This window comes from Euphorbia lathyris, chromosome 6 (genome assembly GCF_963576675.1).
Source record: "Euphorbia lathyris chromosome 6, ddEupLath1.1, whole genome shotgun sequence".
Lineage (NCBI taxonomy): Eukaryota > Viridiplantae > Streptophyta > Magnoliopsida > Malpighiales > Euphorbiaceae > Euphorbia > Euphorbia lathyris.
The window spans coordinates 9,535,797-9,557,803 of NC_088915.1; the positions used below are offsets into that span (position 1 = coordinate 9,535,797).

The window sequence follows — 22,007 nt, forward strand, 5'->3', positions numbered from 1 at the left end:
GTCTTATGTGTGACCCATTAGGTTCTTATTACTTCTAGCCGTATGCAACTATTAAATTAATTTTCACAGAATTATATTTAATCTTTGCATAACGGAATGAGTACGCGAAATGTGATTAGCAAATCCGAAACATTCCCCCAAAGCTATAAGAAGACAGGTTGATTCTGTCGTTGACCTTTGCGTATTAGTTACAGTATAATTCGATCCTTTATCAACTACATCCTTGAACTGAATCTTATGACTATGGATAATGTCAAGTCACATATAGCGAGACGTTCGTTTTACTTGTACAGGCCGAGTCAACTCCAATTAGATAGGTTAAGTGAAATTTGTATTTCAAGTCTTAAGCTATCACCTTGCAAGGATTTAGAGTCAAGTCTTCCACAAGCGATCCTTGGATGTATCTCCCATTTATTGGGAGTGACAAATGCTCAATCCAATGTATAATTATCCTGCAATTACTTCCTGTGATACCCAACGTCTGCCGTTCACACCCCAGAGTCATCTCTGTTATGGATCGTGTTACAACAGGATCAAAGCATCACATTCCATAATCCAGAATCACCAATTAACATTCCTTTGAATCTGAGGATTACTTATACCTATTAATACTAATGAGATGAACAGGTTACAAGGATGAATCTACCCATCCTGTTATCTCAAGTCGGGTCCCCAATCCTAATGAACTCCCTTTCATTGGATCCATGCAACTGTCCAGATTATCTGTATATTTAAAGCTTGTGAGATCAGCTTTCTGTCTTGACAGAAGACATTATTACATGCAAGTCTCAACAGTGATATGTCAATCCTAAACATATTACTTGACTTGGGGTGGTTTTAAGTTTATTAGTTTATTATAAAGTTTCGTCTCACTTCATGCTTGTATGAACACTTTATAATCACTTTAAACAAATTTAGGGATTTCCTTTTGTTAGACTTATTTAGTTCTTTAAAAGGGGTTGCCTTTATATAGTTACGAAACCATACCTTATTAAAACAAATGATATAAAAAACACTTCATTCATATTTAGTTTATACAATCCCGCTCAATTGGACCTCAAGGACCAAATTATATTTGGTCATTGACCATTAGATTAACTCAATTACAATCCTACGGTTAACAATTCTCAATTAGTTTATATTTAATTTATTCATTTTCCTTTTTTAATCAATCTATATATAATATAAAACAGTAACGATGGAACTGAGGTGTCACTTCCACATTTTTTACTGATAAAAAATATAATATAATATATAATATATTAGTTTTAATTCTATTATTATATTTATCTATAAAAAGATTATTTAAAGTAAATATGAAAATCAAATAATAATATTTAATTTATATAACACATTTATGTCATTAATTGTAATTATTAGATTGTATTTTTTTATTAATATTTAAATATTAAGATGAATCCGTGCATCGCACGGGCAAAAAACTAGTTAATATCATAAAATAATTCATGAAAATAAGCAACTGTTTATAGAGAGAGAAACCACCTCTTTCAAGTCCCCTTTCGAAACAGTTGCTTATTTTCAGGAATTATTTTATGATATTAATTGATTAAAAAAGGAAAAGGAATAAATTAAATATAAACTAATTGAGAATTGTTAACCGTAGGATTGTAATTGAGTTAATCTAATGGTCAATGACCAAATATAATTTGGTCCTTGAGGTCCAATTGAGGGGGACTGTTAGTTTATATCCTAGAACAATTGTCTATAGGACACTAAACCCCAACAATTGCTGGTTACAAATGATGTAACCAACAACAATTGTTGGTTATATTTCCCATGTATGTATTTTTTATTATAAAAAATTACTAATTTATTATGATACATTGATATAAAAATAATGGTTAGAAATTAAAATTAATAATTGGTTTGAGGGCTACTGTTTCTTAGGTTCGATGGCAGCCTCCTAGTGTCAATGTGCTTAAAGTGAATGTGGACGCGTCAATTCATAGCCAACAGAGCAAGGTTTGCAGGGATTGGATGGGCGTGTTAAGGCTTATGGTACTAAGGTTGTGCTTTTTGTAGTTACGAACTTGTGGACCCAAGGAAGCTCTGGAATCGATTCCGGATCAGGGGTGGAGCGAGTGGATTGCGATGGATGTGAAGCAGGGACGAATTCACAGTGGGGGCAATTGGGGCACTTGCCCCCACTAAGTTTTAGAATTTTTTTGATCCCTATGGTATAATTTTGGAACTTTGAAAAATTTGCCCCCATTGCCAACCATTGATGGCGGCGTAAGCTTAACTGAGAAAATGTAAGAGGATGAAGAAGGTTAGATTAGGTTTGTTTTCTTTTTTTATTCTCTTTTTACAAACGGTGTCGTTCCACTTAAGAGGGACGACATCGTTTTGTTTACTAAAAACATAAACCCCATACCCATTAGTTTTGATTTTGTTTGAACGTTGATTTAAATATTGATTTATCTCCAATTTTAGCTATTTTAGCGCATATGAAAGAATGCCAGAATGACCCACATGTTGATAAAAGTAAAAAATATCATTAGGCTCCTAATTTTTTATTTTTTGGTTTATTAAGCTCTTGATCTTTTATTTATACACATTAAACTTCCTGATCGTTTATTTTTTGTCCTATTAAGCCACTGTTTGCCAATTTAATTAGTTATGAACATCTAATTTTATTTATATCGTCTGTGTTTGAAACTACATTTTTTACAGTTTGAATTAACGTTTTTACGATTTTCCTATAGCCACATTATACACATTAAAAACTAATCAATTAAGAGTCCTTTTTAATTTAATTTAGGCTTAATACATCATTTGCCCCCTGAATCGTCCAAAAAGTTTGACTGGCCCTCTTAACTTTCAAAATGTCCAAATAGCTCATCAACTTGCATAAAATATTCAGTTAACCCCTCAAACTTGCGTAAAATATAATCAATTGATCACTCAATTGTAAAAAGTAAGTTAAATACAAAAGATGTATGCCACACATCTTAAAATGTTATTACATAATTCAAAAATAGATGAATAATGAAGTTATTACTTGCTCAACTATAAAACATATATTCTCTAATATTAGAACTGTATACTCCGATCTTGATCGTTTTACTTTTTGTAAACCACGTACAAAACATATTCTGCATTTAACTTATTTTTTTTGCAACCGAGTGGTCAATTGATTACATTTTGTGCAAGTTGAGAGAATTAAGTGAACATTTATTTTAGGGTAATTAATTTATTAGTCCCTATATTTTGACAAAACACACTGTTTAGTCCCTGTATTTTCAAAAACACATAGTAAGGTCCCTAACCTTTTTCTCAGTAAACTGTTTGGTCCTTCCATCTGTTTGTTAGATTTTTAGGTAATTAATTTATTAGTCCTTATATTTTGACAAAACATACTATTTAGTCCATGTATTTTTAAAAATACATGATAAAGTCCCTAACCTTTTTCTCGATGAACTGTTTAGTCTCTAACGTTTTTCTCGGTGAACTGTTTAGTCCATGCCGTTAGACTCTCATGAAAATTTTGTTAGTCAATTTGAATTTGCGTTCTTCTTTTCCTTTATTTTCCTTTCCTTTAAACTCTAATGCATTTGAAATCAACTTTGAGTGTTCTTCTTCTTGATTTTTTTCTTAATCGTTCAAATTCGTAAGTATTGGGTCTGTTATTTTTCTTGTTCTCCACACAAATAGCTTCTTTTTCTAAATTGGATTTCCTCTTCTAAAGTTTGAAGGTAAATAGTAAAGGGTAATTTAGTCATTTTCGAAGTCATAAACATTAAAAAATCTAACAAACAGATGGAAGGACTAAACAGTTTACTGAGAAAAAGGTTAGGGACCTTACCATGTGTTTTTGAAAATACAGGGACTAAACAGTGCGTTTTGTCAAAATATAGGGACTAATAAATTAATTACCCTTTATTTTATGCAAGTTTAAATTTAAGGGCTATCGAGAAAGTTTGAAAATTCAAAGGACCAATCAAGCTTTTTGGACAAGTTCAACCCGCTATTTAAACCTTTAATTTATTCTTAACACTAAATGTTTTTAAATCATCATGTTATGAAGACATGGTCCATTTTAGAAATAGAAAGTTAGACATTAGTGATTTATATCACATTTTGTGTGACTATATAGAAAATCACTAATTAAGATATTCGAATATACATTATTTTCTTTTGGATTTGAAATTTTTTGATCATGTAATAAATTATAGTTTGCCCCCACTAATTAAAAATCCTGGATTCGTCCCTGATGTGAAGGTGGTCGTGGATGGTTTTAACCAACGGACGGAAGATAACTTTTGGCATGCTTATTAGGTCAAGTTATCATCTAACTAATACAGTAACTTCTATATAGGAATAGTTATTATTTTATAAAATTAATAGTTTTTAATTAAAAAAATTGGAGAAAAAATAATAACTTCAATAAAAAATTCAAATTATTAATGATGATTAAAATAAAATACATATGTATGTTGACTACAATAAAATAAAAAAAAATCAACTATATTATTAGATTAATAAAATAAATAAAATGTTTGGTATTCTTAAAATTTGTGTAGAGATATATGTTAGTAAAATAACATAATAAATCGAAACATTTTAATTATTTTTTAATAGATGTATCAAATTCTTACCCAACATATCCTTTAAAAAATGAGCAAATATTAACGATATATTTTTATGCCTTTTTTTTTTCAATATCATTATAAATAAAAGGCATAACATCCATTTAGGTAGGGCTGGGCACAGTTCAGTTCAAGTCGGGGATTCATGAATTTACATTATTAGATTGAAATTCGGAGATTAATAAAAGGAAATCTCCATGATTGGATTAAAAATCTCTAGAATTGAATTGTCCTAAAATTTCAGTCCAATCCAGTTCGAGGATTCGGAGATTCGGTTCCGGTCCAATCTAATATAATTTTTCGGTGATTCGGATAAATATCTAATATTTTAAGTCCTAAAAAATAAATTAAAAATTTAATTTACAAAATAATAAAATATTAGATTTTATTATCTTACATAACTTGAAATAAATAATATTTTTTAGGAAATAAACAACATTCATTAAAAGTTAATATAGACAACAAGGCTAAAAAAATCCATAAAATCAAAGTTACCAGATAACAAATCGATAAAAACAAATAACCTTTAATTCCGAAAAAACAACACTTTATTAGCAAAATATGATCAGACTATAATCTCTTTAATCATCATCCCAATTTGTAATCGAATCTTCTTAACACAACAAATTCCTTGTTTTCCAAAGGAAAGACAATAAAAAAGGAAAGGCAATAAAGAAGGGCCGGTGGCGAAGAAGGAAGAAGAAATGAAGAACATGGAGACTTTTCATTTTACAATTCGATGACAACTAAGGGTTATAATATTTAATAATGATTTTTATGACTTTTCGCTTTAATGATTTTTATGAATTTTCGCTTTAATGATTTTTATTTAATAATGTTATAACCTTATTAAGAAATTATAAATTTATATTATCATAATTAGTTTACCAAACCTCACAAAATATATAACTAACAGTGCTTTTTATGCTTACGTTGTTTTTTACAAAGTAAGATTTATTTTGTTTTTTCTACTATTGAATGAGCTTACTTTGTCAAGTTCATCACCATCCAATGATGGAAAAAACAAAGTATAATGATATGGGACAATAAAATTTTGACTTTTGTTGATGTTGCATATTGGATGGATATGATACCTCAAATTTCTTTCTTTACTAACTTTATTAAACACATCCTTTTTTCGTGAGAAAAAACAATACATCTCTACTTGCAAATCAATGAAACTAAATGGATTTTTTTTATACTTTTCTCTAAAGTTAATTACTATATATTTTACTTTATTTTCATTTTTTTGAATTACTTTTTGCATTTATATTAAACATGAGATAATAAGTGTTTGGTAAAATTTCAAAACAGCTACTATAATCCATTTGTTGCTCTCCTCTGTTTACTGTTACAGTTCGCTATTGGGTGTTTGGAAAACAGGGATTCCGTACTGTTTGGGAAAAACCGTTTTTCATATATAAAATAGCAACATTAATTCATAATCAACCACCTAAAACTCATGGCCACTGAACTATGCCCATTTTCATATTATGGTCACTGAACTTCAATTTTTTCCGGTATGGCCATTGAACTTTACACAGTGACCACCGGTGTAACAAAGTGTAAAATTCAATGGCCATACCGGGAAGAATTGAAGTTCAGTGGCCACAATGTGAAAATGGGTATAGTACAGTGGCCATGAATGTAATTTACCCTCATTTTTAATATGAAAATACAAACAGGAGGAGAATTTTGAGTAAACAAATACCCCTTAATATTTACTACTTATCAACAACACCGAACATGTAAACCAAACAGATTTGTTTTCATTTGTTTGAACTACTTTTTGCATTTATATTCTAGACATGAGATAATAAGTGTTTAGTAGAATTTCAAAACAGCTACTACAATGTATCAGCAAGGAACAACAAACATTATATTGTACCGGATTTTCACAGGTTTGAATTTCTGAAAAGTATTATTTTAAATTTAATATATAATTTAGTTTATCTTTATTTTTCTTAGGAATAAAATAATCATAAAAAAACTACAAGTTATAAAACAATTCAGGATAAATATAAAGAGAAAAGTATAAAAATAAATCTCATGGTTTAACCGATTTATAAAAGCAGTCTCTGTAATTTAAAAGTTTACAAGCGGTGGTTTGTACTTTATGAATACAATTAAAAGATATGGAATCAATTTTTAGTCAAATAATACTTATAGTTTAGTGAACCTACAAGATTATACTATGGCCCCGTTTGGTAAGATGTAATGGGATTCGTAATGGAATGACCATTACATTCAAGGCTCATTACCATGTTTGGTTGTATGTTGCAAATTTGTTGTAATGGAATGAGAAAACCATTAGTTAAATTTTGTTCAACAACTCTTGTAATCCCCATTACATAGAAAAAAGAGTTGAATTCTCATTACATCCAAAACATGTAATCCTAATTGTTACTTTTAAAGCTTCTCTAACCTCTCATTTATCAAATCTCACACCTCAATCTAACCTCTTATCATTCTCAAAAACGCAAAAAAAGTAGAAAAACATGAAAATTTAAAAACGAGAAAAAAGTAATTTTTTTATATATACACTAATTAAATTGATTTCAGCTAATCTAATTTTGTATTTGATTTTGATTCAATTTTTATTTTTATTTTGCATTTTTCGTGTTTTTCGTTTTTCGCTTCATCTCATTTTTCACGTTATCATGTTTTTCGTTAATTTTAAATGTGCAAATAAAATTTTATGATTATATTTATTTAGGCAAACATAAATATTGTAATGGTAATTACATTTCTTCATTTTCTTTTTATTTAACAATCAAACATTGTAATAGAATCACCATTACATTACAAGTTTGATTACATTACATTGCATTACGGCATACCAAACGGACCATATATATTTTAGATAATTTGCAAAATCAATCTTTTTAATTACACCAAATCGCTATCTTTTGGAGTAAATAGTCATGATAATAATTTTTGAAAGAATGACTGAGTTTATAAACTGTAAAAAACATATACCATATTTACAAACTTTTAAACCACATTAATATCTTTGCAAATCGGATTTATTTTTGTACTTTTTTCTAATATATGAAAAGAGAAATTAGTCAAATCAGCTTTTTTTTTTTTTTTTGTAACCAGTAAGCAAAATTATGCTCTTAACACATGGACTCTGCAAGATTTTTCTTAAAAAAATGGTTTTATAACAATTATAATTATTTCACGAGTGGTTAAGTGCCTCAAGTCGCTTAAGCTAAATCTCGAGTCTAAACATACACGGCAAGCTTTCATCTAAAGGGTTCCTGACGAGTCTCGAACAGAGAAATCGGACAAACGGTAAAAAAAAATTAAAATTATTTATTCTATTTGTAACTTGATAATACATTAAAACAAACAACAATTTCTCCAATTTCTACTCCTAATTTGGCAAATACTGAAGTTGGTATTTCCATAGCAATCCTGAAACCATTACTTACAGCTAAAAAAAAGTCAACAATTCAACATCTTTTGCTGCTATTAATCAAGTTTATACAACAATTAGTGTTACAAGAAAGAAAGATAGAAACGAGTGAACCTTTCTTCTTCCGCTTCTTCATCCACACCAGTTAACAACTGAACATAACAATTCAATCCCCCTATTGTTTATCCGGTTCGCCCTGACAACTTGTCGGTGTTTTACTGTTCTTCATCTTTCCCAGTATATTTAGAGCGCCAACTTGTTGCATCTCTTTCGCTGAAACAGCCGACAACAACATCTGTTAGCTTCAAAATATTGGATAATGACTGATTCCGGAGCAACAAACAAACCAGCACGATACAACACTAGCAAAGTTGGGAACGATACTAACATCCTTGTACAGAAGTTGAAACAAATGGACATATGTTACAGCTGAATGCAGTATCTGTCTTTTCACTTTCCAAACTAAAAGCATATAATGAATGCAAATCGATAACACCAAGTAATAAACGTCAGACAAGACCGAGTACTAAAGCCCTAAGTTCTGAACCTGTGCGTCTTGTACTGCCTATAAAATTATTTATTCTAACTTCATTAGCAACTGTTATTAATCATTACTTGAAGTCCCGTCTCTCTCTCATATGCATGACAGGCTTACAAACATCCAGACATTCATAGTTACTAATGGCACACCTTTGTTGGCTCCCATGCCAGGCGCTGTCACTCTGGCGTGCGCTAAGTGCGCCTAGATATGTTGATAAATGGAACGCCATGGTGCACCTATGTGGAAAGATGGTTTTGAAAGAGTTAAATAGGGTCGCGAGCGAGACCTCAGCCAACAAAGAGGGATTGGAGCACTGAACACCCGAGCTGAGCAATCTAGGTGACGAACCTCCAAAGAATGGCTGCCCCTTTGTTGGCTCTTTGAGGCAAAAGCACTCATAGGAATGGTGCTAATTCCCATGTTTTGTTTCGTTTGGTTTCGAGAGCCTCCCCTCCCCCTCCCCGTCCTTACTCTGTCTTTTGAAAGCTGTCATCCTGGATCCTTTTTATAGAAATTTTTTCTAAATTTTTTCCTCAGGTCTACCTATAAAACAGAATGAAAAGCTCGAGTGGAAGCACAAAAAAGAAAGAGAGGAAAGAAAAGTTAAAAGGCGGACGAAGTCTAGCACTAGTTCTTACTGAAACTTCTTTATTTAACTTCACTTTTTTTTAGTGCTTTCTTTGTTCTCTTTATTTGGAGAAAGACAAAACTTCCCTTTCTTCCTCTTCTTTCTTTTTTCTTTCTTCGACGAATTTCGGTTATGACCAATGCCCCACTAGCTGAATAGAAGTAAGAAAGCTACCTCAAAAAAGGCAAGGGTCCGAAGGGAAGGAGACGAAAAGGAATGTAAAAGTCAGACGAAAAGGAATGTGAAAGTCTAAACAAGGAAAGCTAAAAAGGGAGGTTTAGATTAAAAGAGTTAAATATAGGTTTAACATTCACCATTAGATTAAAGACACATCTAGTGTCTAAAATAATAATAAAAAAGGAACTTCTATCTGCCGCAGAATTTTAAGAGACGTGCACATGTGCAACATTACAAAATTGGGTAAATTACACCCATGGCTACTGAACTATACCCATTTTCACATTATGTCCACTGAACTTCAATTCTTCCCGATATGGCCATTGCACTTTACACTTTGTTACACCGGTGGCTACTATGACCGTTGACCAACAATTTTTACCTTTGACTCTCATTTTTGACTGGTTTTCTCTCTCCTCCTCTCTTTCTAAAATTCTATATTACCATTTTACCCTAATACATTTCTTTCTCTCTCTATCCCTTTCTTTCTCTCTCTTCATTTCCACCATTAAAGCTTCTTCCTTTCTCTAGACTCCTCATTTTGGGTTCAAATGGGTTGTGGTCTGTCTAAGCAAGAGGAAGAAGATGATGTTTTGTCTCTGTGTAGAGAGAGAAAAAGTTTCTGAAATTAGCTTTAGAGAGGAGATTTGGTTTTGCAGATGCTTAATTTAAGTACAATCTTTATGCTTTAGCTATGGCTTTGAGATTCTTTGTTGGCCGGCATTCTTCTCCTTCTTCCCCAGTGCAGACAACATTAGGTTCCAAGTGCAAAAACTGAAAGCATGAATTTATGAAATGGTTCTCCACATCTCAAACTCTATCTAGTAGCGGAGATGTAGAGCAGAGGAGCTGTGAGAGTCCCTCAAATATGAGTCTTCCCATTTCTAGGAAGAGGGCTAAGCATGAAGTTTGGCGTGCAGAGCCACATGCTTCCCAAGTGGAAACAAGCAATTCACTTCAATCTGTGGCTGCTGAAATTGACTCTGGATTTTTCAATAATCTAGGCTCTAAGATCTCTGTCCAAGATTTTGAAAATGCTATTGTAATAAAATTATTTTTCTGAAGGAGCAGCGCCTGAAGTTGATGCCGAAGAAGAGAAATCTGAGGAAGGAGGAGGAGGGAGTGAAGATGAAGAAGATACCTGAGGGGTAAAATAGGAAAAATTAGAAAAGTTAACCTGTTGAATATGAAGTCAAAGGTAAAATTGTTGGTCAACAGTCTTAGTGGCCACCGGTGTAACAAAGTGTAAAGTGCAATTGCCATACTGGGAAGAATTGAAGTTCAGTGGCCATAATGTGAAAATGGGTATAGTTCAGTGGCCATGGGTGTAATTTACCCTTACAAAATTACAACGAAAAAAAGCACTTACGCATAGCAGCAAAACAAAGAAGAAAGAAGAAAAAGAAGCAACACCACAGACCACACTTTGAGTGATGAAATTTGAGACTTTTGATGAGAATTAGTGTGCCTTGTGTTGCTTTGGCTCACCGCGATGGCTCCGGACCCCTAACGCCTAAGTGCGGCACATGACTATGCACACATGTAGTCTAATAAATATGAACCCTGTCTTATTTCCAGGATATCTATAGACCTATATTGAATGTCTACTGGATGAATTATTACACGATAACATCATAGGTTTACATGCTGAACCCGACATGAACTGCACAAGGTGATGTAACGAGAAACTACATCTAATTGATTTCGGCATATTCTCTGCCCAAAATTTCTGTCAACATGCCTACTAGGGGGTGTTCAGAAAACCAATTCAATCCAATCAAGAAAGGAATTTCATGGATTGGTTGGAAATAACCAAATCAGGGATTAATTTCACCTAAACCTATTAAATAATTCTATTAGTTTTATTCAAATCTAAACCAAATCCAATTTTTTCAATATATCAAATTTAGAAAGAAAAAAACGGAAAAAATGTGAAAAATGAAACTATTGAAAAAAAAAGTGAAAAACGAAAACTATCCGAAAAAAACATCAAAACGTGAAAACTATAAAAAAACGACAAACTCTTGATCATGACAAATGAAAAAAATAGAAAAAATTTGAAAACAAACACATAAAAACTGAAAATAAAAACGGCACAAAACAGAAAAACGAGAAAACCAATCAAAACGTGAAAGTATAAAAAAACATGATAAACGAAAAAACGGGAGTCAAAAATAGGAAAAACGAAAAACAGAAAAATGATAAATATCAACATTATATATCTAACAAGAATGCTTCCTCATATGCATTGGGTTACGTCAAAGTGTGATCAATTTAATTCTCATTCATTCCAAAAAAGAACCAAATATCAATTTTATTATTTTTTTTCATGTGGTTTCCTTCTTTCCGGTTTTCCTATTTTTCACCTTTTCACGTTTTTTCGTTTTTCACGGGTTCTTTTTTTCGTTTTTCATATTTCCCTGTTTGTCACGTTTTTTCGCAAATTATTTATTAGGTCATTTCTTCACCCATCAAAATTTCACCCTTTTCTTTTCTAGGGGTTTGGTTTGGAATTGTTACTAACGGGTTAAATTAACCAATCCATCTAAAAAAAATTATTGGTTTGGTTAAAACAATAGTTGTGAAAGGCGATCGCCTCGGGCCTTATTCAGAAGGCGACCGCCTGGCTCCCTCAGGCGAGAGGCAGTCGCCTTCTGCACTTAGACAGTAAGTTACAGTTTTTAAGAGGGATTTTTAGGTTAAAGACATCATCATCGACCCATCGAGACAGAAACTTCCTCTTCTGCACCGATCAACACATTAACTTACTCTCCTCCACCCAACAGCACCGATTGACATACACTTCCTCTCCCCATTGAAATTAAAAAGCTGGACTTTACTTTAAATTTTAAAAAAGGAAGATCTCCACTCAACAGCACCGACGACATAAACAGGTACTGTCTCTTCTTTTTTTTCTATACTCTTCTCTGTTCTCATTTGTTTTATTTTTCTTTCTATAATCTTCTCCTTCTATTTCTCTTTTCTTCATCTTCATCCATCCTACTGTTATGCTGCTCAAATTTCTACTTTTTATTATGATTTATGCAAGTGTTATGCTGCCCAAATTTTGTGATTTCTGTTATTCTTACTAAGTTATGCAAGTTTATGTGAAGTTTATGAAAGTGTGTGAAAGTTTATGTTAATGCTACTTTTATGAAAGTTTATGAAAGATTATGCTACTATTATTTATGTGAAAATGTGTGGAAGTATTTGAAACTCTATGAAAGTTTGTGAAAATGTATGAAACTATATGGAACCATAGTTTATAACATAGTTTTAAAAGGCGAAAGGCGAGTCAAGGCGACAAGGGTAAAATATCGCCTTGAGGCGAGGCGAGAGGCGAGGCGACGGCCTTTCGCACGTAAGGCGACAAAAAAATTAGAAAATCAAACAAAATAAAATTAACTCATTAAAAACTAGTAGTACTTAAGGATAGTTTAATTTCTAAACTTGTAAACCAAAATAACTTAAAGTCTAATAATAAAGTGCTAATTCTTAAATCAAAATAGCATAATATCAAACATCTTCATCCCCCAAATCCAACTCCTCATCAAGATCTTCCACTTCATCATCCTTATATTCTTCTTCTTCATCTTCAACTTGATACTCATCATCATCCTCATCATGGACCTCATCTCTAACAACTCGAGGAGGATTGGCTTTTTAAACTATGCAAGCTTCTATTTGTTTTATAAAAACATGATAGCTTGATAAGAGTTGAACATAACACAATGACAGATTTAAAATTATTATAATTTGACTTAGAAGGTTACTACCAATCAACACCGCCACCATTTTAGGTAAAAGGCACAATTGGGAGTGGAAAAAAATCCAAATCTTTCTTTAGATATTTTAAGCATATATTAGAATATGTTGGGAGAACTTCCTTTCCTACATCAACAATAAATAAGAGAAATTAAAGAGGCAAAAACCCTAGAAGAACCAACTTGAATTTACCAACAAAAATCTCACAAATCAAGGTAAAACAAAAAGAAAAAGACTCTAACAAGAAGTATAAGAAAGGATAATTTGCTACAGATCCTAGTATGAACCAAGGAAATGAAAAGGAGGGTGAAGGGTAACTGGTAAAAGCAAAATCAAACATTGCCAGAAGCAATTAGAAACAAGGAAAAAGAAAACATGAGAAGAAGAAACCAACCAACGGGAATGCCATTGACAAACTTCGCACAGACCATGTCTACATAAAGAAGTCAATTAACAACAATTTCACCCTTTGCAACTAATTTTCTTGGATGGAAACCAAAATGTATCAATTATTACTACTTAGATCGAGCTACTGAAGAACTACATACTCATAAACTGACAATTTAGGGTTTTTTGAAAAAAAAATTGCTGACTTATCGCCTCACCTGCAAGAGGCGATCGCCTCTCGCCTGAGAGGGTGAGGCGATCGCCTCTTGCAGGTCAACCGCCTTCCATTCTGAAAGGCGATGAGGTGATCGCCTCTGTCGCCTCTCGCCTTAGGCGACCGAGGCGATCGCCTTTTTAAACTATGGCTTATAAGTGTCTAATTTTCCAAATTTTGGAGGCTTTTGGACATGATAACACGAGCTTGATGATGAGGATTTGGATTTGGATTGATGATGATGTTTGATATGTTATTAGCCTATTAGGACTAGAAGTTTTATTTTGTTTTACAACTTTAGAAGTTAAACGAGTCAATATGAGTTCTAGTTTATTGTTTGTGTTTTTCTAATTTCTTTTGTAGGCGATATTTTGCCCTTATCGCCTCAGCTCGCCTTTCGACTTTCACAACTATGGTTAAATTAAAACCAATCATATAAAATAAATAAATTAATAAACTAGTTATTTTTGGGTTGGATTGGATTGAGTTGGACCACTGGATTAGTTAGTTTTTTGAGCACCCCTAACGCCTACTGCAACCATGATATTATATTTATATCCTTAAACAAGAAGCAAAGATATACAGGACAATAAATTTGAGCATCAGAATCATGAGCAGAAAAACCAGCTAGGCATCATTTAGCTCAAACGTGGCTTCAATCACCATGGAATTAGTATTTTCATTAAATTAAATACCAGCAGACTAGCAGTTCACAGCATTTAGGAAGTGATCAAGTAATTTTAAAAGGAATATTTTACTTGTATGAAAAAAATTGTAAATAAAGGAAATCCAATCATATATGAAGAATATAAATGTTCACGGAAAAGAGAAAAATAGCATTTTTAGTATCATTTTACTATAATCACTCAAATGAAGGATGATATGTTACACCTAGTCAACAGCAGAAGAATATTAAGATAAGTCTTTCTAAACTGCAATTTCTGATTTAAATTTCAGAAGCAGATTAGATAGGTTTCAGTTTCAGAGTTAAATTTGAATTTGAATTTTAGCTCTGATTCTTAGTTAGTTATAGACTATGAAGCCGGACTCTTCCCCGGGGTTGCCGTGGCCGTGTCGGACTCGGGGACTCGGCGGTGACACGGGACACGGATGGGACTCGGCAGTGACACGGTAGGGTCGCAGCGGGGACTCGGGGGGACACCGCGGGGACTCGGCTAATGGTGAAAATATGTAAAAGTTTAGGGGTTTCTTTTTAAATCTTTTAAAACCTATGGTTCAATTACAAAATTTGACAAAAAAAAACCTAAACTACATCTAATTCTCACCTGTGTATCGCGATTATAAACGCTTAGAGCTTCTTTCTCTTCCTTCTTCGATTTGTTTTGTGATTTAGCAAGTTTTTTTTATATATTTTATATCTAATATATATATAATTAATCATATAGAATTTGCCATGTCCCGCCGCACCCGTGTCTCATATTTTCTAAAAATGCCGTTTGCCGTGTCCGCACCCGAGTCGGTGCTTCATAGGTTATAGATTATCTATTTTCAAATCTTTTCAAATATTTTGAAATAAGAGTTCATCTCATAGTTTAGGGCTGTATTTGCTGCCAATTTAAGCTCTTGATAACTGGAATAAAAATCAGAGTTAGAATTCATTTTCAAGTTGAGTCTTTGACATTTCAGGGTTTCCTCTAATGAGCCCTAACCTTATACAACAACAAAGCCTTAGTCCCGAAATAATTCGGGGTCGACTAATATGAACCGTCATACGAAACCGTGAAATCAAGTCGTGTCAGCGACATAAATTCTCTCCCTCCACTCCGTCCTATCCACCATCATAGCCTAACAAAATAGGTCATAAGGTTATCACAGGTTTTTCGTTAGTTAAAGATTAGCTTATTTTGAATTTGAATTTGAATTTGAATTTTAGTTCTGATTTTTAGTTAGTTAAAGATTAGCTTAATTTCAAATATTTTCAGATAAGATTTTATCTCATAGTTTAGGGCTGTATTGGCTTGCCTATTTAAGCTCTTATAACTGTAATAAAAATCAGAGTTGGAATTTATCTTCAAATTCAGTCTGAGAGATTTCAGGGCTTCCTATTTAAGCTCTTATAACTGTATTGAATGCCTATTTATCTCATAGTTTAGGGCTGTATTGGCTTGCCTATTTAAGCTCTTATAACTGTAACTGATACAAACGTTTCCGGGCACATTTCCGTAATTACGCAAAATATGAAATGCATCCGATTTCGACTAAAATTCTAGAAATTCAAACTTTCCATTTTGCAATTCCTATTCCATCAAAATTGAAACTTCCTATTTGATTGATAATCCCTTCCTTGTATCCTTCAATTCAAAGAACTTGCTTATATTAAAAAATGTGGTGGGGCCTGCAGTATTGATGAACAATATTATTTTTTAAATTTTTTTAAATATATTACTATATTTTTAATATTTGTAAATATGCCCCTATATTTTTAATATTTACATGTTTCCGTTTCCTATTTATTTTAGAAATTACGTTTCCCAATTTCCATATTCGTTTCCGTGCAACATAGAGCCTAACAAAATAGGTCATAAGGTTATCTCAGATTTTTAGTTAGTTAAAGATTAGCTTATTTGAATTTGAATTTATCTTCAGTTTCAGATTCGAATTTGAATTCGAATTTTGAAGTTCTGACTTTTAATTAGTTAAAGATCATCCTATTTCAAATATTTTCGGAAAAGAGTATCTCATAGTTTAGGGCTATATTGGCTGCCCATTTAAGCTCTGGTAACTGGAATCTATGTTACCCGGACACAGATACGGATACAGTATCCGACACGGACATGGACACGGGAAACGTCTTTTCTATAAAACATAGGACTCGGAAACGTGGGGGAAACGTGTAAATATTAAAAATATTGGGGCACATTTATAAATATTAAAAATATATTTTTATATTTGAATTTTTGTTATATAACTAAATAAATACATATAAAAGAAATTATAAAACTCTTATCTAACCATAATTATTAGATACATGAAATATAAATGATGTCAAAAACACGTTCAGAGAAAAAAAGATAAACAATGAATGCTTTCCTCCTGATTACTAAAAATTTAGTCAACAAATAGGGATTCTAGCTCTGGTTTATCTAAAGTTTTCCTCAATGTCTTTTGGTTTACCTAAGATTTATTGTTGCACATAAAGATCCACGTACTCCTTTGGATATTCCTGCTCGTTTTCCCTTCAAATAAGGATCGACCATAATTGCTCTGTTTACCTCTGTTTTTCTGAAATGAAATACAATCGTTTTTTGTCTGGGGGGTGTCCCAGACAGATACGGGGTATCCAACTTTTGAATATTACGGATACGGCCCCAAAACGTATCCTAGAAGTTTCCGAGAGTTTCTGTATCCGAAACGTATCGGATACGTGATACGCGGGCATGTTGAAGTATCCGTGCTTCAGAGACTGGAATAAAAGTCAGAGTAGGAATTTATCTTCAAGTCGAGTATTTGTGATTTCAGGGTTATCTCTAACGAGCCCTAACCTCATAGCCAAACAAAATAGTTCATAAGGTTACCTCAGATTTTTAGTTATTTAAAGATTAGCCTATTTGAATATGAATTTATTTTCAGTTTTAGATTTGAATTTGAACTTGAATTTTAGTCAGTTACGATTAGCTTAAATAAGCATCCAATACAGCCCTAAACTATGAGATAAATAGGCATCCAATACAGAGAATAGGTCATAAGGGTAGAAAAACCACTAACTCACCCCTCCCTATATAATCAGACTTTGTTCTACATATTAACCATATACATCCATATACATCGTTCGAGGGCCTATAACATGATAGGATTTGACAATAGCTTTCTAAGGAAAAATGAAGTAATGCAATGCTGAGATTTCATGTTACCTTCCTCAAGTGAAAGTTGAATCGATCTTTTCTCCAACTCAACTGCATGTCTGCTAAGCTCAACTGCGGAAAGCGAACGAAGCACTGACACAAATAAAAATTGATAAAATAAATCAGTGCACAGAAGTTTTTGCAATGGTAAATTAGATGATCTCAATGCAGCATATTTTACATATTAAAATCAAGTACATACTCTGCAAGTAATCCTCCTGATCTGTTTCGTCAATTTTTTTCAATAAGATATGTAGCTGATGATATCGCTCTTCCCAGTGCAAGTTTTTCATTGCCTTCAAATTGTTTGTCGAAGGAGTTGAAGCTACATGATTATTATTGGGCTCTGTGGGTGCGAACCTTGTATTAGAATTGACAGGAAAAGGTACTGATGGTTTTCCAGATGTAGTGGTAAAGGAAGCTATAGGCATAGGTGCAAATGCTGAAAAACAAGTAACTTTTGGTTCCTTTATCTGCGTTTTTGATTGTGAGGTCTCCTCCACACGCTCATGCTGTCCCGAATTCAGGAAAACAGCATTGTTGCTTGGGACATCACAAATGCTGCTCTTACTTGTTTCTGTTTCAAATTTTCTCCGAACATAGACAAGTTGAGCATTTGCAGCACTACTATTTGGAGAGTGATGACAGGGAGGACTCGTGGGGTCCTTAGGCAAGGGTCTCTTCATGCCAGCTGCCTTAACAGTATCCGTAGACACTCTATCCTTTGGAGGATTCTCAATTTTATTGGGAATTCTGTTTTCGTTCTGCACATCTCTCAATGCAGTCTTCTTTACAGCCACAGGAAATTGTTTATCAGAAGTTGACAAGTTAGTTTCAGTACTGTTGAGCCCATACTCACTAAATTTTGATTCTACCATTTGCTGAACCATCTGAAGTAAGAAAGGTAGTCAGATATACAGAAGACTATAAACTACATACCAGTTCTAGTCTTTTAGATGCATAAATATGTTATTTTCCAGGTAAATCACAAAAATGGTTACATATGTTTGGACAATGTATCAATAAGGTCACAAGAGTTCATTTTGTATCAGTAAAATAACACATCTTTGATATTGTACCAATAAGGCCAATAGACTTGTCAATCCACTAACATAACAACTATCAAATGCAATTGCAAGCACACCATAACAATCCAAGTATCAGATGCCAACAGACTTATCAATTCCAGTAACATAAGAGCTATTAAATGCAATTGCAAGCACACCATAACAATGAGATAGGAATAATTAATTGTTTAAAGTGATTAGAATCAACAAGCAGAGATAAAAGAAAACTATAAGAGTTAGCACTATTTTCCAAAGTGATTTCAAAGTTTACTTTGAAGATCACATTAACTATGTGGTGGCCCCAATATTTCCTGTTTCTAAAGGCAAAGAAAAAATTTGAGAAGCTCTCTTAGAAACAAAAGTAGACCAACAATATTAAGCATAATTGAAGCTCAGTAACACGAGTAACCATCAAAATCTAATCAAGTGTAACAATGTAGATGTGGATGAACTGGTATATCAAGCTACTATTACATGCTTTACAAAAATCGAAAGACTAAATTGATTTCCTCAAAAATGAGGTATATGTATATGATAAAAGTCAGAAACGTTTCTTACCTTGAAGATGCGATACGAAGCGAGATCGGAAGACGTTCGATGGTGCTGCGAGCGGTCAGCGGTGCTGTCTAAGGCGTGCGTTCGGTGGTGCGGCGTGCGGTCGGAGGTGCGGCGTGCGTTCGGTGGTGTGTGCGGCGTGCGTTCGGTCGGTCGTGATGCGTCCGGCGAAGAACGAAGCAAGAGAAGAACAAAGGTTTGAGTTGCGGCGGGAGGATGAAGCGATAAGAGAGAAGACAAACGAATGAGGGTTTTTAATTTTTAGGTAGGTCAGTTTTTGGGCAAAACGGTAGTGTTTTATGTTTAAAGATTTACATGTGTTTTATGTAATTAAATAAAATTTATATTTTTAAATATATATATATTAAACGGTTCGGTTAACCGTTAACCGCGGTTTTTATACCCTTCAAACCAAAACCGAAAACCGAAAGCCGAACCAAACTATTTTTTCAACCCTAAAAGAAAATCGTCGGTTCGGTTAACCACATTTTTCGGTTCGGTTTACCGGTTTCCAGTTCGGTTACCGGTTTGACCGGTTTTTTTGCTCACTGGGATTGCTGACGTAGATGTGTTATTAACTTAACGTCATGTGTTCCATCCATCTCTCTTTCTCTCTCTAACATAATATATAACTTTAATAGTCGCACTTAGCTTTTAGACTTAAATGGAGCGTTCAATTGAAAGAATGACGTGAGCACGTCAGCAATTCTGATAAGAGCGTGACAAAATGAACTTTTGTGATCTTAATAGAACACTTTACAAACATATGCGACTGTCAGTGTGATTTCCTGTTATTTCTCTGGCCTTGTTCAGTTGCATAAAAGCAATCTCAAACAAAAAAAAGGGTCGTAGATCCTAAGCAAAAGTTGCAGAATAGCAGTAGAGAGTGCGAAATAACAAAACTTGCACCTAAAACACTAACAGAACTATTCAACTTGTTCGCATTAATACCAAAAGGCAACCTCTCCAAAAATAAAATCTAAGAACAATAAATGGGAGCGCAAAAAAAAATAACTGAAAAAAACTACACTCCATTTTTAACAATAGGACATGAAGATAACTGGTGATAGCCATCAAAAATATTGCCCAAGATAACGACAAAAATTCAAATCCCTAATGAGCAAATTCGCCGAATTACCCGAAATGTTTTTGTTGAAGCCCTAATTTCCACGTTAAAGAAAAACTTACCATATTTAAATTATATGAAAAACTGCGAATGGAAAAGCGAAACGAAGTAAGAACTTGACCAGAATGTTAAGAGGAATTAAAAATGGAGATACACATAGACAAGTTGAGCATTTGCAGCACTACTATTCGGAGAGTGATGGCAGGGAGGACTCGTGGGATCCTTAGGCAGGGATCTCTTCATGCCAGTTGCCTTAACAGCATCCATAGACACTCTATCCTTTGGAGAATTCTCAATTTTATTGGGAATTCTGTTTTCATTCTGCACATATCTCAATGCAGTCTTCTTTACAGCAAGAGGAAATTGCTTATCAGAAGTAGACAAGTTAGTTTCAGTATTGTTTGAGCCCATACTCACTAAATTTTGATTCTACTGTTTGCTGAGATATCTGAAGTAAGAAAGGTAGTCAGATATACACAAGACCATAAAGACATACCCGTTCTAAACTTCTAGATGCATAAATAGGCTATTTTCGGGGTAAATCACACCAATGGTGAGATATGTTGGGGCAATGTATCAATAAGGTCACAACAGCTCATTCTGACTCAATAAACTAACACATCTTTGATATTGTACCTATAAAGTCGCATTGAATGTTTCCGGCCACACTCTCACCGGAATTGATGACTTAGACGCTTAATCAAATCATTCATTCCACATAAGCGCCACGAAAACTAACTTAACATCACGTGTTCCATCCATCTCTTTCTCTCTCTAACATAATACTCCCTCCATTCTCAAATAAGTATCGTTTTAGAGTTTTTCACACAAATTAAGAAACACAATTAATATGCACTTAAATTAATAAATTTACATGGATTAACTAAATAAAAATTCTCTCTCCTATAATGGTTGGAGAAAAAACTTTGAAAGCTTAAAAAACACATAAATCAAGACAAAATTTAAATGCTTAGACCAAAAAACTATACTAAATTTTATTGAAAAACGAAAAAAACACTTAAAAAAGAACAAAAACAATTATCTAAAACGACACTTACTTGAGAATGGAGGGAGTACATAACTTTAACAATTAGACTTAGCTTTTAAAGTTAAATGGAGCGTTCACGTGAAAGAATGATGTGAGCACGTCACCAATTCCAACAAGAGTGTAGTCAGAAAACATTCAATGTGATTTTATCATTATAATATAAAAAAATGTGTTATTACACATCACCGGAATTGCTGATGTAGACGCTTAATCAAATCATCCATTCCACATAAGCGCGCAAAAATTTAATTTAACATCACGCTTTCCATCCATCTCTCTTTCTCTCTCTAACATAATATATAACTTTAATATCCGGGCTTAGCTTTTAGTGTTAAATGGAGTGTTCAAGTGAAAGAATGTCGTGAGTAAGCATCCATGTCAGCAATTCAGCAATTCTGATAAGAGTGTAGTCGGAAAACATTCAATGTGATTTTATCACTATAATATAAAAAATGTGTCATTTTATTGAGACAAAATTAACTTTTGTGATCTTATTAAAACAATTTCCAAACATATGCGACTGTCCGAGTGATTTCCTGTTATTTTCCTTGCCTTGTTCAGTTGCATAAAAGCAATCATCATATAGAAAAAGGGTCGTAAATCCT

At 33.2% G+C, this 22,007-nt stretch overlaps 1 protein-coding gene across 2 annotated transcripts; it reads right to left on the reverse strand.

The window, feature by feature from the left end:
• Positions 1-7,908: 7,908 nt before the first annotated feature.
• On the reverse strand, positions 7,909-19,497 carry LOC136232359 (uncharacterized). Of its 2 annotated transcripts, none has more exons than XM_066021468.1 (4): positions 19,232-19,494; positions 17,809-18,496; positions 17,616-17,699; positions 7,909-8,304 (listed from the first exon to the last, which is right to left on the reverse strand). In XM_066021468.1, exons 2-4 carry the CDS (start codon positions 18,494-18,496, stop codon positions 8,207-8,209), a joined length of 870 nt encoding a protein of 289 aa, XP_065877540.1. In that variant the 5' UTR covers positions 19,232-19,494; the 3' UTR covers positions 7,909-8,206. The 2 variants fall into 2 exon arrangements, with proteins under 2 accessions (XP_065877540.1, XP_065877539.1); XM_066021467.1 differs by lacking the exon at positions 7,909-8,304 and adding an exon at positions 8,311-10,518 and having other exon boundaries at positions 19,232-19,497.
• Positions 19,498-22,007: the final 2,510 nt, after the last annotated feature.